Source organism: Monopterus albus, unplaced genomic scaffold (assembly GCF_001952655.1).
Source record: "Monopterus albus unplaced genomic scaffold, M_albus_1.0 scaffold177.1, whole genome shotgun sequence".
Taxonomy (NCBI): Eukaryota; Metazoa; Chordata; class Actinopteri; order Synbranchiformes; family Synbranchidae; genus Monopterus; species Monopterus albus.
Window position 1 is genome coordinate 729,351 of NW_018128057.1, and position 23,222 is coordinate 752,572.

Here is a 23,222-nt window from a genome sequence, read left to right on the forward strand (position 1 = left end):
CCCCCCCCCCCCCCCCCCCCCCAAAAAAAACAAACAGCCTAATTCTCAGAGACGGATCTCTCACTCTCTCACAGCTCGGGCATATGAACAGAAACTGTCTGCATGTGCTGTAGTTGCAGTTGAGGTAAACTGACCCTTTGTTCTCTGCCACTTCAAAACCAGTAGGTTTCATATTTCCACCAGAAGCAGCACTGCTGTAGATATGGGTGCGACTGTGGTTCAGTGGGTAGAGCAGGACGGAGGTTCAAATCACGGTGCCTGCAGTCCACATGTTGAAGTGTCCTTCTGAACCCCCCAAGTTGCCCCCGATGGTTAGAGCCATCGGTTGAGTTGGCTGCCTCGGTTCTGTACCGGAAACAAATTCCTTGTGTGTAACATACTTGGCCAATAAAGGTGATTATTATTATATTCTAAGCATCCTGTTTGTTCCTCGGTCAAAAGACAAACTTGAGGAAGAAGATGTCACACAAGCACACGAGCTGTTGACGGACAGAGGATGTCGGCAGACTGCAGCGCAGAAACGACACTGAATGGTAAAACATTAAGCAGCGTTCGATTTTAACGCTTTGTGCAAAAACCAAACTAAAGGGTGAATGTGGGTCCATCAGTGTGTGCAGAAGAGAACCGCTGTGTCATGTGCTCGTCTTTACTCAGGTAATGGAAATCACACAAGACAAGAGCAGTGTGTGTTTGTATTATCTCTGTGAGGACCCGTTTCAGTTCGGTGCGTTCTGAAGGTTTAGATATTTAGTGTGATGGTTAAGTGTTAGCTGCTTGGGAATGCACTAAGCCAATGAAGGGTCCTCACAAACATAGAAGGACAGACAGTGTATGCTGTTTTGACAGAGGGTGGAAGGAGGATGAGAGAAACCTGTTGCGCTGTTTGAAAACCCCTTTGTCCTTCTTATCGGTCGAAGCAGCTGCTTCATCTGCCACACACAGGCAGTGGTGTGGGTGTGTGTTGTGTTGGTCCACATCCAGCGCACAGTGCCACTGTAATTATAGTTGTGTACATAGCAGAGGATAATATATGTAAGCAGTGAGTCTACAGCCACACCAGCAGTTCTCATTTTAAAGAAAAGAACCAGAAAACTAATTATGAGGGATAAACGTAGCGGGAGCGTGTTAACATGTGATAACTAGCACGTGCAGCCTAGCTGGGCGTCATTAGCTCTGGACAGAGTACTGGACACTTTGAAGATGTCGACCTGATGAAGACGCTGCAGAGCTGTTCCAGTTCATCCTGTGAAGCACATGTCGTCACAGTCCGTCGACAGCGCCTGAGACCTTCCGTCTGTCTGGGTCCCAGTATCCACAGTTTCTCACAGCTCACTGGGATCCAGCTACTTCACCATCCTGTCCATTGTTTCATTTCAACTTAAATATCTTATCTTTACAAACTTATGTGTCCCAGTAAACCTCAGTAAAAGCTTCCACACTGAAATGAAAATGATCACCCAGGTACAGTTAAGATGCTTTCAGACAGCGAGCAGTTGCTGCACCTGCCTTTGTTGAAGCTATGGAAATGCAACAGCAGCTGGTGGCCACAGAAACCACGGAGAGGAAAACGATACAGGAGCTGATTCTACTGTATCAAATTTCTGAATGACTACTCCTCCTCACCAGCAGAGAAGTAATACTGGAGCAGCACCAGCTTCAAAGCCTGATTATCTGCTCAGGGAAAATAAACAGTTATTAGTAAATCTTGCTAAATGAGTGACATGCTGCTAAGCTTGTCCTGTAAGTTACAGCCCGCACTGCCTGTCTGCATGACAAGGCTGAAGCAGGTGGACAGCAGAAGTGTGTGGTGCAGGGCAGTCGCAGCCAGGAACCAGGAGTCTGGCACCCTGCTGTAAGGTGGCAGTCTACCTTCATGGGCTGCAGTGGCTACAATGGCCACGCCTTTGTAAACCACGTCCTTCGAAGGACGTGTGCCCTGAATTGAGAGAGAGCTTCCATCTACGACACACTACTATGTGCCAACACACAGTGTCAGGTTTGACCGACTGCACCACACATATGAAAGACGTCCTACACAAAAACAGTCTGATACAGACAACTGCAGTACCAACAAGCATCTACTGCTTCACTGTTTCCCAGAACCATGGCTGGAAGAACCTGCCCAGCAGGCAGGGTAAGCTTTGTAGACCCTGCTCCATGGGGCTGTCCAAAGACTTTGACACATCCCAGCCTTCATAAGGCCCCCCAGGAGAACGTCTGCCCACAGACAGCGTGACGCAGCACGCCAGGAAAGTACAGACTGACAAGGTGACGTTTTACCACAGGGTATACAACGATAAACCGAGGAGCTTCCAGAGATCTAGCAGCAGCAGCTCAAAGGGGAACATAAGAAGTGCTACGACACCATCGTAACCAAAAAACTGCACATCTCCCATCTCATGCAACATCTCCGGTTCAAAGAGGAGGAGAAGGAGGTCACAGAGCAGAGTGCAACAGGATGGCAGCGCACGACAAAGAGTGACTACAAGATGTGGAGTGAGTACCAGCAATCGGCAAATGAGCTGAAGGAGCAGCTCCAACTGAAGGAAAGTGAAATCCTGCAACTCAGGAAGGAGGAGGAGGAGGAGAGTCTCTCCGACAGGCTCGCACAGACCACCAGGCACCTGTGGAGCCGGGTGAAACCTGGCAGACCAAATACACGTCCCTGGAGCAGCTGAGAGAGGACAAAGGAGGAGCAGGAGGAGGGAGCTGCTGGACAGGAGAAGCAGCAACTCCCTCCTCCTCCCCCTGCCTCCATTATCTGTCCCACACACCCACCCTCTCTTTTTAAAGATTAAAAATAAACATCAATAAATAACTAAAATAAACAGTGCTGTGTGGAACGAAGCCCGAGCCAGACGGAGAAAGGCTGACTGACATCAGCCGGGTTCAGAGGCTCCTCCAGCAGGACAGAGCTGGTCACATGATGGATTTGAACTTGTGGCTGCTGGATTCCCAGGTATCTCCGAACAACTTTGTTTCCACCTGCTCCTCCTCAGCTTTACAGCTGTGCTCCAGCCGTGGAAAACTACCAACCTCGCCGACCTTCGACACACACAAACTCACACCAACACACAAAGCCAGATTCAACCCAGAGCTTTAAAGGAGCAGTCCGCCCTAACACCCTAAGACATGATTCTGGTTATTAAATGTTCCACAGAAGCAGAAAATGAATATCGGTTTCCTACACGTCAGACACGAGTGTTCACTTTGGGTAATGTTTACGCTCGTCCTTCTGGTCCTCCCTCATTAACTCTGCTATCCTGCCTGTAAACACAAACATCTTCATGTTACAGGTTTGCAGAAGCTGATTCTCCAGCCACTTAGTGGAGATCATTATCTATAAAGGGTTTCATGAGGCTAAATGAGAGTTCATATGTAGAAGAACACAAGGCTCGTGTTTAACTACACATTCTTCCATGTCATGATGATTTGTATAATTCTAGAAATTACTACTTTCATTTACTCCTGCATTCGAGACATGGGATGTGTGCAAAGGGCAATGAGTTAGTATTTATTGCAGTAGCAACAACAAAGTCAACAAAACAGCATCTACGAAAGTGCAGTGAGATAATGAACCAGAAAACTACCCTGACTTCACACTGGCACGACAAGCAAATCGCAGACCACCACTTCCACTGCTGCCTGTTCCATACAGTGCAAATGCTGTCAGCTTTTTAACATATAAACCAAGTGTCTGTGTTTGTAAGACAAAGTGGAATCCACAGTGTCCAAGTGTCAGTACAGTAAATGCCACCGGGTCAAATGAATGAGCAACTTGTGAGTAATAATCACTGTTAAAACTTCCACTACAAAGCTGCTGCTGCACAAAGGGTCCGGCTGCTCATTCACCAGAGTCTCTACATGCAGCAGCACCGGCAGTCAGCAGTGCCCGGCACAGCTTAATGTACGAAATGTGCCTGTTCTCCACAGCACAGGACCTGAAACTGCACTGATGTCTGAACTTGAGACAGGATCATGTAAATCCCATGCCAGAGTAATTTAATGACCTCAAGGACACACTGGTGAAGAAAAGCAGCAGAAGAAAACACAGATTATCCCATTAATCTTTTCTAGCATATGGCTCTGTCATTACACTGCAGCCATCCTTTCAGTGGGAGTAAGCGTGGAACATTGTCTGTATGCAGCCACAGCTGTGTGAGGTGCTACAGCTCCGCTGAGCCTGAAGCAGCCACCCGATGAAATGACACCAACAAACAATACTGTTTTGACATCACAAACCACTCCAAACAATTAATGTGCCAGCATCCCATCAGCCTCTGTGGAGATGAGCTGCGCCGCAACCGGCAACAGCAGCTGCTGCTCATTGGCTCTGTGCTGCCTCAGGATCCACTGTTTCCATGGATCCCATTGAAGACCAACAGATGAAGCAGAGACAAAGACCTATGGTGGAAGGCGGTTTCACTATGCGGGCACTTACATTTCCTCATCTGAATATTTACACGAGTGTGTTCATCTTTTCAAATCTTTTCAGATTCTTTCCACAGCAGCAGGTAACAGTGGAGGAGTGGTTTTCATCTCAACTCTGGGGGAGAAACCCGCTCAGTTACAGTTGTCACCGGTGGCCAGTTTAAACAGGAGATGGCTCGTGTGTGTAAGTGCACTGCAAAGCCCCTTTCAGACGCAAAGCTCATGACAAGATGCTTACAGTACTACATCTTGATGTCTGAACAGGTCACGTTTATATAAAATTAACAGCAGAAACCTTGATAGAACGAACCTGCATCGTCTGAGAAAGGCATCGCTTCACAGAGAAAAACATGAAGTGCAGGGTGAAAGGTGCTGGAGGCCGCTCCCCTCTGCTTCACGGAGCTTTACAGTGAGTTTCAGCTCTTACTTTAATGTCCAGACCACAACTTTAAAGTTTGAATTCACTGTCATAGCCTGGTTTTTACAACTGGGGTACAAGCACATAACTGTCTTACAACTACCACAGAACTGTCTTTATTAGTTGCAAACATAAAACCGTGTTACAGCTAACATACAACTACACTTTTCTCTCTGTGAACCAATTAGAGTCTCTATATGTTTGATTTACATACAAGACAGGTGAGGTGCCGGGGTGGACCAGTGGTTAACACTGTTGTTGCGAGAAGATTCCGGGTTCGAGCCCCAGCCGACCCGTGGCCTTTCTGTGTGGAGTCTGCATGTTCTCCCTGTGCCTGTGTGGGTTCTCTCCAGGTTCCAGCTTCCTCCCACAGTCCAAAGACATGCAGCTTAGGTTGACTGGAGAGTCTAAACTGCCTGTAGGAGTGAGTGTGGGTGTGTGTAGTTGTGTGTCTACATGTCAGCCCTGTGACAGACTGGTGACCTGCCCAGGGTGGACCCCACCTCTTGCCCAGCTGGGATTGGCTTCAGCCCCCTTTGACCATATTCAAGACCACATTTATGCACAGCTCAGCACAGCTCACTGCTGACAATCTGTGGAGTTCCAGGGCTCAGTGAGAGCAAAATCCTGACAAAGCTTTACAGTCGAAGCTAGTCTGAACTCAAACCATTTGTCACCGTTCGCCACTTCAGTGTGACTGTCAGAGAAAGTGCAAAGAAAAAATTAACAGTGAGTAATGTCTGCTTGAGCTACTGTCACTGCATCAGAGCTCTGACTTCATACTGGGCTGAACCGGAACATGCAGGCTAAAGGCTCCACTTCCCGAGACATGTTCCCCCAACATGCAACACACACAGAGCCTGAGCAGCCTCCAGAGCGAGGGAAGACAAACACACTACACTGCTTCTGTCATTATTGCTTTTGGTTCCCACTCAATCTTTGAGCTTGAAACAAACTATTAAGCAGAATAAGAATACTTTGAGGGTTTTAGCTAAACACGCAGGTCGTCTGGCAAAACAGTCGCACCTGGTTTATCTGTTGCTGCAACCAAATGTTAAGGTGTCCTACAAGGAGCTGTGACAGTTACCTTATCATGTCTATGCAGTATTTCTGCTGTTCACCTAAATAAAACACACTGTGCTGCAGTGTTTCGTGTCTGATAAACGCCAATGGGACTCCCTGGCTTGTACTGGTCTGTCTCACCAGTACCTGGAGCAATGCGCCCACACATCGCAGACCTCTGCAGACCTGCTCTCAGTCTGAACGCCCACCGACCCCAGCTTCAGTGCCCGCAGTAAGAAAAAACAAAGCTTTTCAAAGAGAAGCTCTTCACACAGCAGAAAATAAAAGCAGGGTATGAGATTTAACAGTCGTGTCTGAGCTTCACATAATGTGTGCATCACATGTGTAACACACCAGCGAACCACAGCAGTGTGTGAGACAGGCCGTTCCACTGCAGGAGCCCGCCGCACCAACACAGTGCTGACACTGAACATCGTGTTTCTGACTTTCACCAGGGTCCCTGTGTCTTAGTGCATATTAAGTTATTAATTGTTTTTGGATGAACTTTTTTAGTTTTTAAAAGCACTTAGATGAGCATATTTTACAGTTACATTTTCTCTATCAATGGTCAACACAGGAAAACTCATCATAACCTCTGATCCAGTTAAAAACAAGCTTGCAGAAAAATGAAAAGATGATTCATCTTGGTAAATTATGACAACACTGCTTCAGTTTGAGGAGAAGAGCTGCAGCCGCCAGAGAGAAGAGGGGGAGGTCGAGAGCAAAAGGAAGCTGCAGAGAGAGTGGGAGTGCGGAAAGACAGAGAGAAGAGATGAAGTGGCAGAGAGAGAAAGATCCCTCCAGTGAGCCTGGTGAGTCAGGAAACTTTAGTCACGACCGACCGGCACAGGGCGGCAGTTATTGTTGCAGCTCTGCGTGTGTGTGTGTGTGTGTGTGTGTTGACGGTCTGGTTGAGGTTTTTGTGAATGCGTGAACCTGCTCACACCGAATACAACTTCTACAAAAGCAAGGACGCCTCCTCTTCTCACATCCACCTCAAATGTCTCACACCATAAACTCACACTGCTACCTCTGTGTGTGTGTTAACAGCAGCCAGGCAACAGAAATTCTTACTCCTCATATCTGCAATCCTCCTCCAGCTTGATACCCGGTGAATTCAGGAGGAAACAAAAGACGCTGATGAGCTTTTCAACAGAAATCCTTCATCAGCAAGCCCATCTTCTCCAACTCACTAGTTACTGTTCACTGAGAGCTGCTGCTGCTCCACGTGCACGCTAACAGGCACTAGATAAAAATTCATTATCAGTAAAAACGGTTCCTTAAAATATCCACAAAAATAATTAGTAAATGAACAATATCAATATCTGATAATAAGATACTGAGAAAGCTTTGTGAAAACCCAAAATATCAAATGTAAATACCGGTAAGTATTATTTCTGCGTCCCTGGTTTCATAGAGGAAACGTCTTCATACATGTGGCAGCAGTTCCACTGCTCATGTTACAGGCGGCTACATTCACAGGGGTTAACCGTGTTTTGCTTTGCGTCACCAGACTCTGATAATTAATTCTGATCCACAGTGATGTTCAGTGTCGGAGCAGATCTCAGTACTGATGTGCGTAATCAAACGGCTGACATGTACAGGCACAGGGACATTCAGCACCTCACTGTCACATAAAATCCTCACATCTCCTGAAGCAGGAAGCTCTTCATCCTCCCTCAGAGGAGCCCTACGCTTTAAGTGAGAAAAGATTACAGGCAGACAAGAAGGTGACGTGAAGCAAAACTCATCCATTAACCTTGTAACTTCACTGACTACACAAGACGGCCTCCTCACTCCGGTTCTCTGACTGGTGTGAAGAGCTGTAAGGCCCCTCACAGCCGCACCGCTCGCTGGCCTTTGAGTCTCACATGAGCACGTTTTGCTTGAGATTTCCTGTGTGTTTTCGACTCCAGGATTTAAACCAGAAACACACCTGTATCACAGAGCTCATCCTGGTTTTCCCTGAGCTGTCATTCATTCCCCTCTGCGTCAGTCACCAGGAGTTCATGATGTCACCGATTAATTTCCGTACAGCTGTTAATCTGTGAGAACAGTGGTGAGGGAAGCGAGCATGCGGTCGCTTTGTAAAAGCAGAAAAACCAGTGAGCTCACACATCACATCTTCCCTCAGTAAAACAAACTACAAATGACAACATCAAGGAGTGACATTAATATGAATCATCACTTGTATATCGGTCAGTTTCACAGCTCCTGAACAATGAGTCTATCATCCGATATTTCGGTGTGTCAGATCCAAATTTAATCAGTGGTGGACGTCTGCTGCTGCTCAGGTCGGCCCTGTGCTGCCACTACAGGCTGCTTCCAATTAAATGTGATCAAACATTCAGTTTTAGTCATTCAACTTTAATTACTTTCATACATTGGCAGCTAATTAGCCTCAATAAGCAATTTCAAACTACTTGGAATTAATTAAATAAACCCTGATCTGATCACAGAGGAAGAAAGATTTTAACCTGCCAGCCAATGCAGCGATCCATGTCCAGTACAGCCTCTGTGAGTGGCCCTGTGCTGAGCACGTGGACCAGGAGCTGCAGCTGCCTCTGATCAGACACTGGCCTGCAGGAGCTGAAACCAGAGCTCACAGGTGTCACTGCTAACCAAGCTACCCGAGTTCCAATGAGCAGCCAGCCTTTGACTTTCACCTCCCATCATCATCTAAATTCAATCAATCAAGTCAAGAGACGAGAATTAGTGTGACTGCAGACTGTTGGTCTGATGGGACGGATCCGAATTTAAATGCTGATACTGACACTTTATAATGAGAAAAGCCCATATTGAACAGTAAAGCCCGATGCAAACTGAAGCAGAACCCGTTTAGTATCAGATGAGCTGAGGACGGAGCAGCTCAGCTCCACATCCTCCTGCAGTCTCTCCATCAGCTCCACTAAGCCTGCCTCTCTTCCCTCCTTTGCATCGCCATGGCAACATGTAGGTAGCGGTCATTATTCTTAATGGCTTCTGCGGGCCTCTCAGCGCGCGTGTCATGTAACGGTTGCTGCAGAGTGGTATCGTCAAACACTTCCACTTCAGTGAGCCCCACACGGCGAAGGCTGCTGCTGTGTGTTGCCCATGTCGTTGTGCAAGAAGCGCTCAGCGGAGCTGCAGATAGCAGAGATTATCAGGCAGCATTTAAGACGAAGATGCTGCAGAATGTTTGGTTGTGAGCACAGCCTGTTACAACACACTCGATTCCACCGAAGACTGAGCAGTCTGCTTCCATTGCTCTGACACTAAACTGTTGAGCTGTTAGCCAAACACATTCAACATGTTCAGTAGTAATGTTCAGACCCTTCAAGACCTTTATGCATCATCGGTAGTTAATGACGATGGTTAAGTAAAAAGATGCAGCAAGTCAATGTCAGAAATGTTGAATCACACAGTGCCGTCTGTGGTGATTTCTCTTACACGGTCTATGAGCATCAGTTTGTGATTTTTAGTAGCAAATAAGAAAAATGCAGGGACAGAAATATGCTCTGGACCATTAGTGGATTTGTCTGAGGTGTGTATCTTTGACTGCACGTAGCTGTGATGATCCTGTTGGAGGTCGGGGGGTGGCTCGGCTCTGCTGGGGGCCACCTATTCTTTTCCCGGTTAAATGTTTTCTAGGGAGTGTTTCTGAATCCGATTCCAGGCTCTAAGGACAGAGGTGTCATCTTCTGTACAGACTGTAAAGCACCTTGATGTGTGATTTGTGAATAAAATCTGACTCGACTCATTTCAGTAAACCTTCAGTCGAATCATCTCCTGAACTGCAGAAGCTGTGTGTTGTGGTTTGTTTTTTTCCTGCAGTACTGCACAGCCAGCTGTGGTGAGTCTCACATGCACACACACACACACACACACACACACACACACACACACACACACTTTACATTCCTTCATCTTTTTTCTCTTTTTCCTCACCTTCGTCCTCCCACGCCTCCATCTGTCTGTCTGTCCTCGTTCTCTCTCCTCTGGATGATTAATTTGCTTCAGTGGAACAAACCTCGGCTACTCCCATTTTACACACACAAGTACTGTGCTAAATCAAACACGTCTGCAGGCGTCTGAGCGCAAACACATCACCAGTGTGTGGTGATGTACTGCACTGGCCCAGTGGGATGAACTGAGGAGACCAGCACAGGACAAGTCCCATTTTACTTTAGCTGTTAGGACCCTCAGTGACACCATGCAGCACCTCACCCTCATCTCATCTGAACCCTAGAGCCAGGTCTGAACCCCCAAACAGCCCTCTGAAGGTGTGCGCACTGGACAACATGCCCTCACTCCAGTGGTCTGAAACTCACAATGTACTGCACGTTTCAGAACTTTGAAGACAGGCTTGTAACGTCTTCCAATTTTCTTTTCAACCTTTCAAATCCCAGTTTTACTGTTACAAACTGTTCTGCTGATGCTACTTCAGACCACTGACGTGTCAGGTCACTAGCCCAGCTCAGGTGTTGTGTGGCACACTGCAGGTATGAACGAGGATAAGCGAGACGTAGGTGTAGGTGACAACAGCTGGATTGAACTGAACTGGACTCTGAGAAAAATGCCATCGCCACCCTCTGAAAGTGTGAAAAGCAGGAGGTGTAAACAGCGTACCTGGCAGCACTGAAACCGCTGCAGGTAAAGTAACACCACTCGCAGCTCAGCGGCAGCTTCTCTACAGGACACGATTCTTGTTTTCTCAGCATTTGACTATTTCCTTAATGTGAACTTCCCTCACAGCACAAGAGACACAGGTTCATATCAGATTTACACACAGCACACACCTACAGTACTTAAGTCTAGAGGATGAACTTCTCACGCAGGTTAACGTCACGTCAGCCTGTGCACAGTCATCCCCTAACCCGAAACACAACTCGTCTGTTGTGTACTCCGTGTAGAGCAGACACAACTGAGTGACAGTGCCCCCCATGTTTGAAACCACTGTGCTGGGGGCAGAGCTCAGAGCTTTCCATCACAGTATTCAGCAGGGTACTGGGGGGTTACCTCGACACACTGATCTGGATTTCTATGCACCTCCTAAATACATCCAACCAACACACAACTCATCTTGACAGAGAAGTGACGCTGCTTTCTATCACAGTATACTGCAGGTCTACATTCAGCAGGGTACTGGGGGGTTACCTCGACACACTGATCTGGATTTCTATGCACCTCCTAAATACATCCAACCAACACACAACTCATCTTGACAGAGAAGTGACAGCACAGACTGAGCTCATTCGCCATCCTCCAACACTGTCGCACTCACATTGGGCTCGTCTTAAAAAAGCATTAAACCAGAGCTATCACCGTCTCCACTCCACACGTTCTTCTTCTCGTTACGCCTGGTGCCTACATTACCCACAATGCTGACTCAGTTGACACCTCTGTCTTGCTGCAGCAGCAGCACTGAGATGGTGAATCAGCACTCACCTTTAAACGTCAGCAAACCCCTCTTCAACTGTTGACAGTGTATATGATCATCACTGCGCTCAACATCGCCATCACATTCAGGGATTTTTCCTGAACCTGTCACAAATTACCATCAGGTGCCCAAAATGTCACGTCACTGCAACTGTTCACTTTAGCAGGTGTTTCCCAAAGCTGATGGGTGTTAATGTGAATGCACTTCTGCTTATAAGGACCCGGTGCCTGCGCTGAGCACGTGTGGACAGAGACAGAGCATAAAAAGAAGTGCACGTTTACTGTGACTGAACATTAATACTGACTGAAGAAACTAGTGACAGACCGATTAATCAGGCTGATATCTGGTGTTTTTAGGTAATCGGCACCGTCCAATGTCTGATTAACATAAAATATCTGCAATCAACTCCCTGTTTAAGTCATTTAGTTTTAGTACATGTTCATTTAAGTTCAGTGTCTCATTTGTTATTATTAAATTGTTGTTTTATCTGAAAAAGAAAACCCCCCACACACTGTCACCACTCGACATGGGCCACCAGCCTCCCAGCTGTCTAACGACCGGCACCGCACTGGCCAGTGAAAAACCAGTCGACCACTAGAAGAGACCAACAAACATTTCCAAAGTGCAGCCACAGAGTCTTCTGCAGCCAAATCCTCTGTCATTTCACTCAGTCCCTCACATTCTGCTCTGGTGAGACCTGTGATTTACAAACACCCTCTCCTTCCTCACACGTGTTCTAAACGCCGCCGACGTCTCAGATGAATAACGTCTGCCTCGCTGTCAGAAGGGCCGCAAATTTTAAACCTGCTTCTCCTGACCTTAAATATCAGCCACAGCTCCGTCTGCAGCAGGCATCAGTGTGTGGTGGTGAATCTGGTGCTGAGGGGATTTAGACACATTTGCATTCTCTCCTCCTTTGTTTTGTGTCCTTTAAAACACACAACACAAATGTGCAGCTTCCAGCAGTGCTGCTGTTCCAAACTGCGACTCCCTGGTGAATAAAAACACACACAATTTCACTGTTTAGTGCCAAAAAACGAGGTGCTAAAGCTCAGAAAATATCCCCTTTAGAATTCAAAAGCTGCCCTCAAGGTTTCTTTCTTCAGCTAGAAACCATTTAATTCCATAGAGTGGAAATGGAAAACAATGAGAACACTGACAATCTGGTTTCTCTGATCACTCCCTCAGGAAAATAGAAGGAGAGGTCATTCCTCCTGTTTTATTAAATCATGACTTATTGCTCGGGGCTCCAGAAATATTTCAGTGACAAAGAGCATGCGAAGGTCAAAAGTGCAGGAAACAGGAAGGCTTAACCGGCAAAGACAACAACAGGAGCCGCTGGGTTTGTGCTCAGAAAAGACTGAAAACTGAAGAGACAATTTAGAGATGGAGGAATCAAAGTGCTTCCTGCTGCTGAGAAAAGGATGGCGTGAGAGCAGACTTACTTTTTCCTGGTGTCGTATCTTCCTGCAGTTCCCAGGCTCTGTGAAGGAGACACAGCAGAAAATGATCAGACTCTATGCAGGATCATGCAGCGCCATCACACACATTACAGCCCCTCCTCTGTCCACTCAGAACTACTGTCCCTACTGAGGAAAACACATTGAAGCCAACAGAACACTGAAGGTTTCACATACATGCTGCTATAGGCAGGAAACTAATCCAACACCTCAGGTGCAGCTGCAGTGTTCACCCATTCACTGACTTACACTGGGAACCACTGCCTGTGATGAGCGGTCTGGGCTGTGTCGTTTCCATGTTTACCCATCTGACAAGAAGAAAGTGCCACAAAACAATAGTTTTTCCACCTCTTGTATTTCACACCGTCAGTGTTCATGGCTGTTTCCATCTGTCTTGAGACCTGCCTCAGCACTGACACCCAAGCTAACATCGACTAGCTGGTTGGTAAAGTTAAGAAGCGGGAGTTATTTCAGGTGAGTGAACAGCTGCGGCTCACCTCTGCACAAGAGCAAACGATGTTAGAAAATACCCATTTCCCTGAAGGACCCCCAGAGACACAAGGAAGAAGGGACATAAATACAAGAGTGAAGTCAACTACAACTCCCAGACTGCACTTCACTAACAACAATTACACAGCTCTCGTTAAGAAGTTTACATTTGTTCACTTTCAGATTCTGGATCAGTTTGGACTCACTGTCATCTTCTCCAACAGCTGCCGAGGTTCATGGGTAATATAGTTTTGATAACAATCCACTAAACTGACAAACAGACAAGACGTCTCAGAATGAACACCAGAAATAATCCTAACTTAGGCGTCAGAACATAAAAATAAAGTCTTTCAGCCTTTGTAATCAGGCCTGCAGAGAACTGAACCACAGCCACCAGCTCCAGGTCAAACATCCAGCCCATGCAGAGAAAATCTCAGGGACAAAATGGAAACTGAAACCAACGTGTTCAAAAATGCACTTAATGAAAAACTATCTGGATGAACTGGCCTCCACCTTAACACTAAATACGCACTATATGTAAACTGCTGCACCAGATGGACGTTCCACATGTGCCAGTAAGATGCAGCCGGTTAAACATGTCGCTGAGAGGCCCTGCTCTTGGTTCATACTACCACTACGCAGCATTGCGTTGCCTGCGCCAACCCACTCACGTAGTGTGATGTCAATAAAAACAACCACTCAGTGAAATGGACAGCTGCTCGGTGTGTGTTTGTGTGTGGGAGGAACGTGAATGGCTTGGCAGGTGGCTGCTGTTACTGTCGGCTTCCCGATGCGTAGACACAGATGTAATAAATGTTAGCAGCCACTGTGCTGCTCCTGCAGCCTGAAGTGCCCAGTGATGTGTTCGACCTCAGAACTAAAGTGTGTTGGCTCTGGAATATCATGGATGACAGGTGCAGTGAAGAGAGGAGGGGTTGGTTTGATTTGATGGAGGGATGGTGGAGTCTAAGCGATGTGGGGTAAAATACTCCGTTGCCTTGACAACTGGAGACAACACTGGGGGAAACCTGTTGTCTGCACACAAGAACTCGCTTCGGCTCTCTGGTCTCCTCCTGCCCGTTCTGCTCAGGGACACTGGAGACGGCTGGAGAGGCACAGACAATGCACTGCCCTGCAGGAATCCTGCACATCTGTGTCTGTCGACGTGCTGTGACGATGAAGCCGTCTCACACAGGATCTCTGCAGGTCACTGCCATGCCGCCGGCTCCCGTTTCTCCTGCTTCTGTTTCCCCATCTTACATGCTACATTTGGAGTCATGTACTTGTTTCAAGCACCTTCAGGTCAACACACCCAATAAAGGCCATCCTGAGATCTGGCACCACGATCAGCAGGACGACATCATTTATCACTGTGGCACCGGTGCAGACTCTCTGGTGTCGCATCAGCACTGGCGCTGACACTAACGCCCCGAATCCAGATTTATGAAGCACCTCACATTAGTGGTGTTTGGGAGCAAAAGTCCTTTTAAACAAGACATGACTATGTAGTTTATACAGCAGATTTAATTTTCGGCAGGACCCAAGGCTTGTACTTCACTTTATGAAACGTCTTTTTAAAAAAACTCTACTACAGTTTTATTTTCCCAGCTCTTTCTTTCATACCAGTGCTACGTTGGTGCTTTAACTCCTTTTATTTGTATTAGTGGCATTTTATGTAGTTTTTTTAATCCTTTTGTTAATGTAGGTGTGGATTTGTCTTAATCTTTGTTTTCCTTCATGGACCGTGCACTATACCTAAATAACAGAGAATGTTTGATTTGCTTTACATTAAGGCAAACATGTAAAATGTGACCTTCCACCTTGGCTCCCGACAAACAGGAGTCCTATTTGACACAAGACTAAACGTCCTTTTCACCCATTTTCTGCTGAGGACAGACTCAGTTTAGATGAAAGGTACACATGTACAATTCATCATGTTCTAATGAGCTTCACTGAAGGAGGCGTTCTCTAAACTTCAGCCTGGCTGCCTACCAGTGTCGGTATTTTAATGGTGGTTCAGATTCAGATTTGAGCTGCACAACATGTTCTATCATTCCAGTGAATGTGCAGCCCTGCTGGAGACACTCTCCGACAGCATCAGAAACTCTTTAGAGTGACTGCAGACAGGGAGAAATGTTATTAGTGAAAATCTTCTCCCTCCTCTCCTCCATCAGCTTTGTCCCCAACCGGCTCCATAGATGAGATTATCAGTCAACCCACAGGACTGCTCAGTGCTGCCCGAGAGCAGCTACACACAGCACAGCAGGCCTTCAGTGTCCAGCCATATCACTTAGGATCCAAACAAGTCCCATGTTTTCAAGTTCATTTCCTGGAAACTTTCTAGAAATTAGCACTCTGAAACAAAAATGAAAGGATTTCCAATGCAGCTGAAAATGATAAGTAAACGTGAAATTCAATATCACGCAATACAAACATCAGCTGAGTATTTACTGACTAACAAGCAGCTCAAAGGTATGAACAACCAAAACTCAGAATGTCTGATGAATACTGACGTCGGCTTAGGAGCTATTCATCACCCACCTACTGCAGAATTTGACTCCTTAAGAAAAAAACAAGTTCTTCCTGGTTAAACCTGAGGTGTCTGTCGGCGGGGTCACCAGCCGGCTTCACCTCTTTACCTCTGTCTCTGTTGCTCACTCACTCGTTCACCTCAGCCTTCCTCTCAGTCCATCTGTACCTGCTGAAGCCTCAGACTTTAATATGTCAGCTTCACTTTTCCTTCCTGTTTCTAAAACTCTGAATCAAATCATATGTCAATTTCCTGCCAGGACATCTGCCGGCACCAAGGTTCTCTCTCTTTTAACCTGATACAAACTTCACAGGAGGGGCAGCGGCCACATGAAACAACAGCATAAACAATATCCGGTTAAGAAGCATAAAATCTATTTGAGTTATCAAAGAATAAACTAAAAGCTTTGAAAGTTATTGTCCAGCTCATTTAACATCAACTTCTGTTCATCTTCAGTGGTCACCTCTGACAAGTTCAAGTCCTGTGCATCGCTGAGGTCGAAGAGACAGTGATGTGAAAGTCAGAGAACTGAGCCACGGTGTTTTGTAGTTCTACACATGTAATGTACACGTGCACAGGTAAAGGCGAACCAAGCTAAGGCACAAAAATCAGTCAGTACGTCTGTGAACGTACTGTGAATAAGGTTTCAGCCAGTTTAGATTCTCCACCAGTACCATCAGGAGGCGTCTGATCAGACTCATCCTGCAGCCTGACACTGAGCCCAGACGCCCAGCAGAGTCATAAAGAACTATGTTTGGAGCCCAGAAGGACCACGAGTCCCACAGCAGATGGTCTGGCCCTCGCAGACCCGTGACCTCAGCATCATGGAGTCAGTCTGGGATCACATGCAGAGACAGACGATGAGACAGAAAATACTGCTCTGCTTTAGGTGTGTTCTCTTTGCTGCACTTTGATACATGCATGCATTCGTTCTGAGAACATCCTCACTTTACATGTGCAGCATCCTCAGCCCTGTTCCTGCAGCCGTCATGTGACCTCTCTAACAGGGATATCACCACAGCGTCAGCGCTGCATTTCTAACCTGAACTGATATAACCTCCCTGTGTCTCTCACACACTCAGAGCAAGTCTGACCACAGACAGCTGAGCCCCCCCAGCCCGCGCTGCTTCTCACATCACCCTGCTAATACGAACAGGGCTTTATTTAGAGATTTGTCAGAGGCTGAACTGTAGCGGGCTTGTTGGCCTCTCCCTGGGTTAATTAGCCCAGCAATGCCAGCATTCATAGCGGGGCAACGAGCTGTCCGTGGCTCTGCCACCTCCAAGCGCTGGCTGGCAGGCTCGCCCACTGGGTGAGTGACAGGGTGACTGGTGTGGGCAGTGATTGGGTACATTATAGCTAATGCTGACTGGACTTCAGCACAAGTCAGACTAGACTAGGATGGAGAGGACTGAGCAGGCCAGAGCTGCACGTGGAAGTCACATACAGCAGCCACAGCAGTGTGTCCATGGGGGCACAACGATCATTACACAGGAAAGCAAAGTGATAACTCTGCTGCTTTTAGAGGTGATCCACCAGCAGGACAACCACTGTGTCCTCGTCGCTGACAGCTCCACACAGACTGTGGCTAATGTTCACGAGGAACACATAAAAATCCTTTTACTTATCGTTTCCACAGCCTTGTTGCCAAGTATCATAATATCACTAACCATCAGAGACATCTGGATCTTGTTCTTATAGAACAACAACTATTTTTACCTTCATGTTTTTACACTTTGTGCGGCTCTTTGAACAGGAAACATCAGTCGAAGCTCGAACAGGGTTGGAAACTGGGCCGTCTTGGCCACGATCTGTGAACTCCAAGTTAATCAAGAGACTTGAAACTTTAAAAGTGAAAAAATCCCTTCAGTTTGCATCATAAAGTCAACTGTGATTTCTGGGACATCTTGCCACGGTGCAGCGGAGATATGGGGACATGTTCTGGTTGCAGCTTCACAACCTGCAGACCCGCTCTGTCATTGTTAATCAAACATCTTCAAACAAGCTGTTTGAAAAAGTTCTGGGTTGTGGGAACCTATGAACTTTTACCAAGTATTTGACTAACTATGTAGATTCACTAATTAAAAAACATCTGGCATATGAATGGACAATAAAATCCTGCCCTAAACCTTCCTCTTCTTCACCGCCTCATATGTACTTTGAATACCGACGTACATTTCACTGCTGGTGCTCGTTTACTGCAGTACAGGAACATTTATCCCAGCCTGGGTCTGCAGAAACACATCAGGAAATGTCAATGTGTGACTGCAGCGTCCACATTTGTTTATGCAGTGCTCTCATATCATGCAGACACACTCCTGAGGTGGAAGGCGGTGGGGAGAGAGGCCCCAATCATCCGCTCTGCCCTGTATTTTTTTAAGGAAATAGGCTTAATAGTGTGGCAGGCTGAATTTATGGAGCTAATATTTCATGGTGCAGTGATTCATGGAGGATTAGGTGCAGCAGAGCAGCTTAATGGATGTTCAGAAAGACGCGCTCTGATACGATTTGCCCCGAGGGAGTTTGGCTGCTTAATACACCACTGTGTGCGAGTGTTTGTGCACAAAGACGGGGAGTCTGGTCTCAGAAAAATGTAGGAGCAAACAGAACACATACACAACTGCCTCTTATACTGGGCTCTCTGTATGCAACGTGTATTTCTCCTACATCAGGTCCAAAGGAGAGTAAACAGCACCTGATAGTAACCGTCACACGTCTGCTCGCTGATCAGTCAGCCCGGCTTCATCAAGTCAAAGTGCATGTGATGAGGGGTGGGCTTCAATCGCTCTGAAGTAACTCAAGGCAAAAGAGATTCAGCTTAGACTTGTCTGTTGCCTGAGATGGTGACGCACTAGTTCTGGCAGCCTGGTTAATGAACTTGTATCAGTCGACCGTCACAGCATCATTCACCACCTACTGTATGTTGAAAATCAGAACAACATAAATAACAACTGTGGTTCAGTGGGTAGAGTGGTTGTCTCCCGGTCGGCGGTTCGAATCTCGGTGCCTGCAGTCCACATGTCAAAGTGTCCTTGGGCAAGACACTGAACCCCCATTGGTGTGAGTTGGTGCCACAGATGGCTGCCTCAGTTCTGTATCGGAAACAAATTCCTTGTGTGTGTAACATGCTTGGCCAAATAAAGTGATTATTATAACAAAAGGAAGGTTTTCCTCCAGGTGTCCATCGACAGCTGGGTTGATTTGTTTCAAAATTCAATGTGCAATCTGGGATAAACCTGTGGTGGTGAATCGGTTTAACGATACGGATCAGATCAACTTTCCACTCCTACCTTTCCCTTGCTGCTCTGATTCATTAAAGCAAATCAATGTACAGGTGCATCTCATTAGCAATGTTGCTTCACTCATCAATACTGGTCCATTTCTGTGTGACGTGGCACTACACTTATTCTCCCAGAAGAAACCCACATCTTCAGCTGAGCTTGGGAAGCTGTCACAGTGAGACAAGCTCAGAGGGGGACAGCTACTCTTTAGTCAAACTAACCACCACCTGTGGACAGTCAACCTGCAGCAGCAGATCAGTGTTTCTGTGCTGTCACCAAAGTGACTAGGGCAGCTCCAAGGCAGAGAAAGAGAAAAGATCCCGACCGTTAAGTCTCGGACTTTTCCTCAGTCTGTGGCAGAGATAAGCCAACTGTCCGAACTGTACCTCAGGGAGACGAGCAACCCGAGTCACACGTCTCTCAGGGAGATCGAGACGACAACCACCTGTCCAGCCCCAGCACAGTCACAGTCGCACGTCATTCTCACAGCATCTGTCTTCATCAGCCAGCAGGTCCAGTTACTGTGTGAATTTTCTCAGGCAATGAAACACTGTTTGCTTCTCTCCTGGTGGAGAAGGTGGAGGTAGAGGAGGGAGGCAGCTGGTGGCCCTGAGTCACCCTGACTACATTGTCACAGCTCTTCTTCAACACCCAGGTTTAAAAGCTTTAAGCTCAGAGAAAAGCAATATGACCTGTGATGATGTATTTACTGAACCTTGCTACCAGAAACAGAAGAGTCCTAAAAGCCCTACATCCAAAAGCTCAGGGCAGCGGTGCCTCTGGACAAGAGGACAAGCTCGCCCCCTGCTGGAGCTCAGCAGACCGACACCTCCTGTGAAACCTCAACCGCCACAGACGGAGTGTGTGCTTTCAGACACATGTCGCAGTTTATTAACTTGACACCCGGCACTGCACAGGCGCTTTACACCGTCTTCATGAGACGTACAGTGCAGCTGATCACCTGACATCAGCAGACCCTGTGTCAGTCGGACGGAGGAAGACTGGGAGGTTTTCTCTGCTCATGTGTTTGTCTGTGAGCTGGTGCAGTAAAGTCAGATGCTTTTTATTAACTAAGACACATATGTATGCCTTACAATTGTTATGAAGGATTTCGTGACTGCTTGTTTTGTGTGTATCTAATGTTTTATTGTCTTTTTCCTTTCATCTGAGACCATTTAAACCTTGATGTTCTTCATGTCTGAGTAGTTACAGGAGCTCATTTTGCATTATTACAGCAGAAACTGTTGACAGTGAAATATCCAATGCCTGTCGCTGTGATTTGTGTTTTTGCATGTGTTCTCGACCGCATCACCCACAAGGCCAGAGCACAGATGTTTCACCTGAACGATGCCTCTCCTCACACAGGGGTGCTCGGCCTGGTTTCTGCAGTTCAGAGCTGCAGCTGATAAAATGCTTTCACTGTGCACTGTCTGCTGGACTTTGCTGTCTTGTGTTGTTTTGTTGAATCATTTATGCAGTCATCCACTGAGCCATTCAGAGCATGAACAAAAAAAAACAACCCCGTGGATCAAACTGTGTCTCTGGAGATGATTTGGTGGGAAATCAAACCAAACTGGGGGAATGTGCTGATGCATTGTCATCAAACAGAAAGCAAAGCTAATTACCCGTCACAAATTTACAAGAAAGCAGGTCTGAAATGTGTGCATATTAGTCGCATGTGGACAAATGTGAGTGATGGATGATCAAACAGAGCAAGTCTGTGTTTATCACGTCGGTGCAGGTAAAGACAGCGGGTTTCAACTGGGCTGCAGCAGCTCTGAGAACCAGCGCCAGACAAAGTGGCGCCATCGCTCCTTTTCCAGGTTCTGCTGCCATCCACCACCTGCTGCACCCTCCCCACCCTGCAGCAGCATCTTGCATGAAAACACTAGCAACTGTCCCTCGGTTTACAAATGGCCGGGTAAAGACCCGGGAGGATTTTCTCTGTGGCTGCGTCTTTCCTTCCTGATGACATGATGACTCTTAGACATTCTGGACCAGACTCACCTCGAGGACTTATCACAGCACAGACACCAGGCTGAAGCTGCACTTTGGTGGCAAGTGTTTGCCAGGTCAGAGACCTGGCAGCACCTGCTCAGGGTATCCTGGGGAGGTCTGACCTCCAGCAGCACGGTGGAGCTGTTCTGAGCTGTGGGCACTTTGTTACAACAGCCCCTACCACTGGGTTTTGAAAATCTATGAGGAAGGAAACTCATTCAGTACTTCTGTTAGACCTCAGTGTTGGGTTGAGTGTAAACATCATTTTTGTTTGTTTACAAGAAAAACTCCACAGGTGACTATGTACTACATCTACTAAAGTCATGTAATGTATAGCAGCTGTGTGGTAAACAATCTGTAGATATAAACATATTGGTGACGTGAATGAAGCAGGCAAGGCTGAGCTCACAAAAAATAAATATGCACCTACACATTTAATTAAACAGCAGTTCTTGTAAATGGATGCAGAGGACGGCTCGGTGAATTTCAACTAGACTGTTAACCCTCTAGGGATGCACCGATACCACTTGTTTTCAGACCAAGTACAAGTACTTACGTTTGAGTACTCAACGATACAGAGTGGCGACACAAGCCTTTAATATTAATGCAGCGTTTCTGCTGTGAAATTACAATTACCATAAAAATACAGTTTATCAGTCAGGATTTATTTTCGTGATTAAATAAAATATATAAACTAAAATAACTGAACTAAATATATAAACAGGAAACATGTAACCAAACAACACTGCCACGGCTCCACTTATATACAGCATGGAGCTGAATGAACATCCGTCGCCTCCTACACAACATTCCCCTGCGTCCCTGGCAGTGACACTAAGACTAGTCTGGTGAGTGCGCACACTCGTGTCGACACATGGACACAGTATCACAAAATGCCCCTGCTCACTAAATAAATTACTGTAATAATTTATGGAGTTTGGCCATCGGTGAACACACTAAATAACTGCTGTTTCCACACAACAACACAACAGACCATCAGTCAATGTGGCAAACAAGTCCCCCAGACAGCAGGAGGAACATGAACACTCACTGTGACCACAGCAATCTGTGGGACCGCTGAGCTTCACTTCAGAGTCCTTTCAGGAAACCACCGAGCAGGAGTCGCTGCTGGAGAGCTGAAGGAGGAAACACGGGAGAGACGGGAGATTACAGAGCCAGTGTGCACTAACCATGTGCTTCACCAACATCTGATCCCAGAGCGCTCGGCCAGTGAGTCACTGGAAGTGCGAGCACTCAGACTGTGACAGCTGAACCCCTGAGTGCCGGAAAACGAGTTAGAGAAGCAACAGACTGAGCGCTAAATCCATCAGCCTGTGCAGGTAGCAGTAGGAGCAGCAGGCCCTTCAAGCCTGAGCCCAACAATAAAACTCCCACTGGTTCAGAGTCAGAGACAAGACTAAAGGTTGACAGCCACCGGAGACTGGAGTCATCACCACAACAGGAAACTCGGCTGTCAGATGGATCAAAACGGCACTAACAGGGTGACAGAGTGTGACCTTCAGTACATGGCCCCTGTCTTTTACAGTTTTTCTCAAATGCTAAAACACAAAAGCCAATCCTCTAAACCAAATGACCAGTTGTCTAAACACATTTACTAAATCTAGCCATCATTTTCCAATATCATAAACACATTTCACATGAAGACACAATTCACAAAACACAATCCTCCGTTCTCATAAATCTTAACACATTTTTTTTTTTTGCTAAAACACAAGTTGCAAAAGAACTCTGCTCATATTCTCAAATGAAAGCTCATGTGGTGCAAAATGCTTGCCACAGTCAGCAATATTTGAACACAATGAACACACCTGGCGTCATTCATTACACACAACGACTCCAAATTGAAGACACTTGTTGCTAATGCTGTGACCACATGTACAAAAGCAAGTTCAGAGTGCAGTTTGCTGAAGATTCCAAACAAACACTACGGATGAAGGCAGATTCAGGGGAAGAGGAATTCGAGATAGAGGAGGGAGAAGAGCTGGCCATGGAAGAAGAGGAGCAGGCCAATGAGGAAGAGGAGTTCAAATCAGAGGAGGAAGAGGAGCAGGCCAACGAGGAAGAGGAGTTCAAATCAGAGGAGGAAGAGGAGCAGGCCAACAAGGGAGAGGAG

At 46.7% G+C, this 23,222-nt stretch overlaps 1 protein-coding gene across 1 annotated transcript in view; it reads right to left on the minus strand.

Annotated features, from left to right (window-relative positions):
• Positions 1-23,222, minus strand: part of ankfn1a (ankyrin repeat and fibronectin type III domain containing 1a) — an 85,371-nt gene that overhangs the window by 48,237 nt on the left and 13,912 nt on the right. Inside the window, exon 6 of the mRNA XM_020616706.1 lies at positions 12,776-12,813. Within this exon, the coding sequence (XP_020472362.1) occupies positions 12,776-12,813 (38 nt within the window). The remainder of the gene's footprint in view (positions 1-12,775; positions 12,814-23,222) is intronic.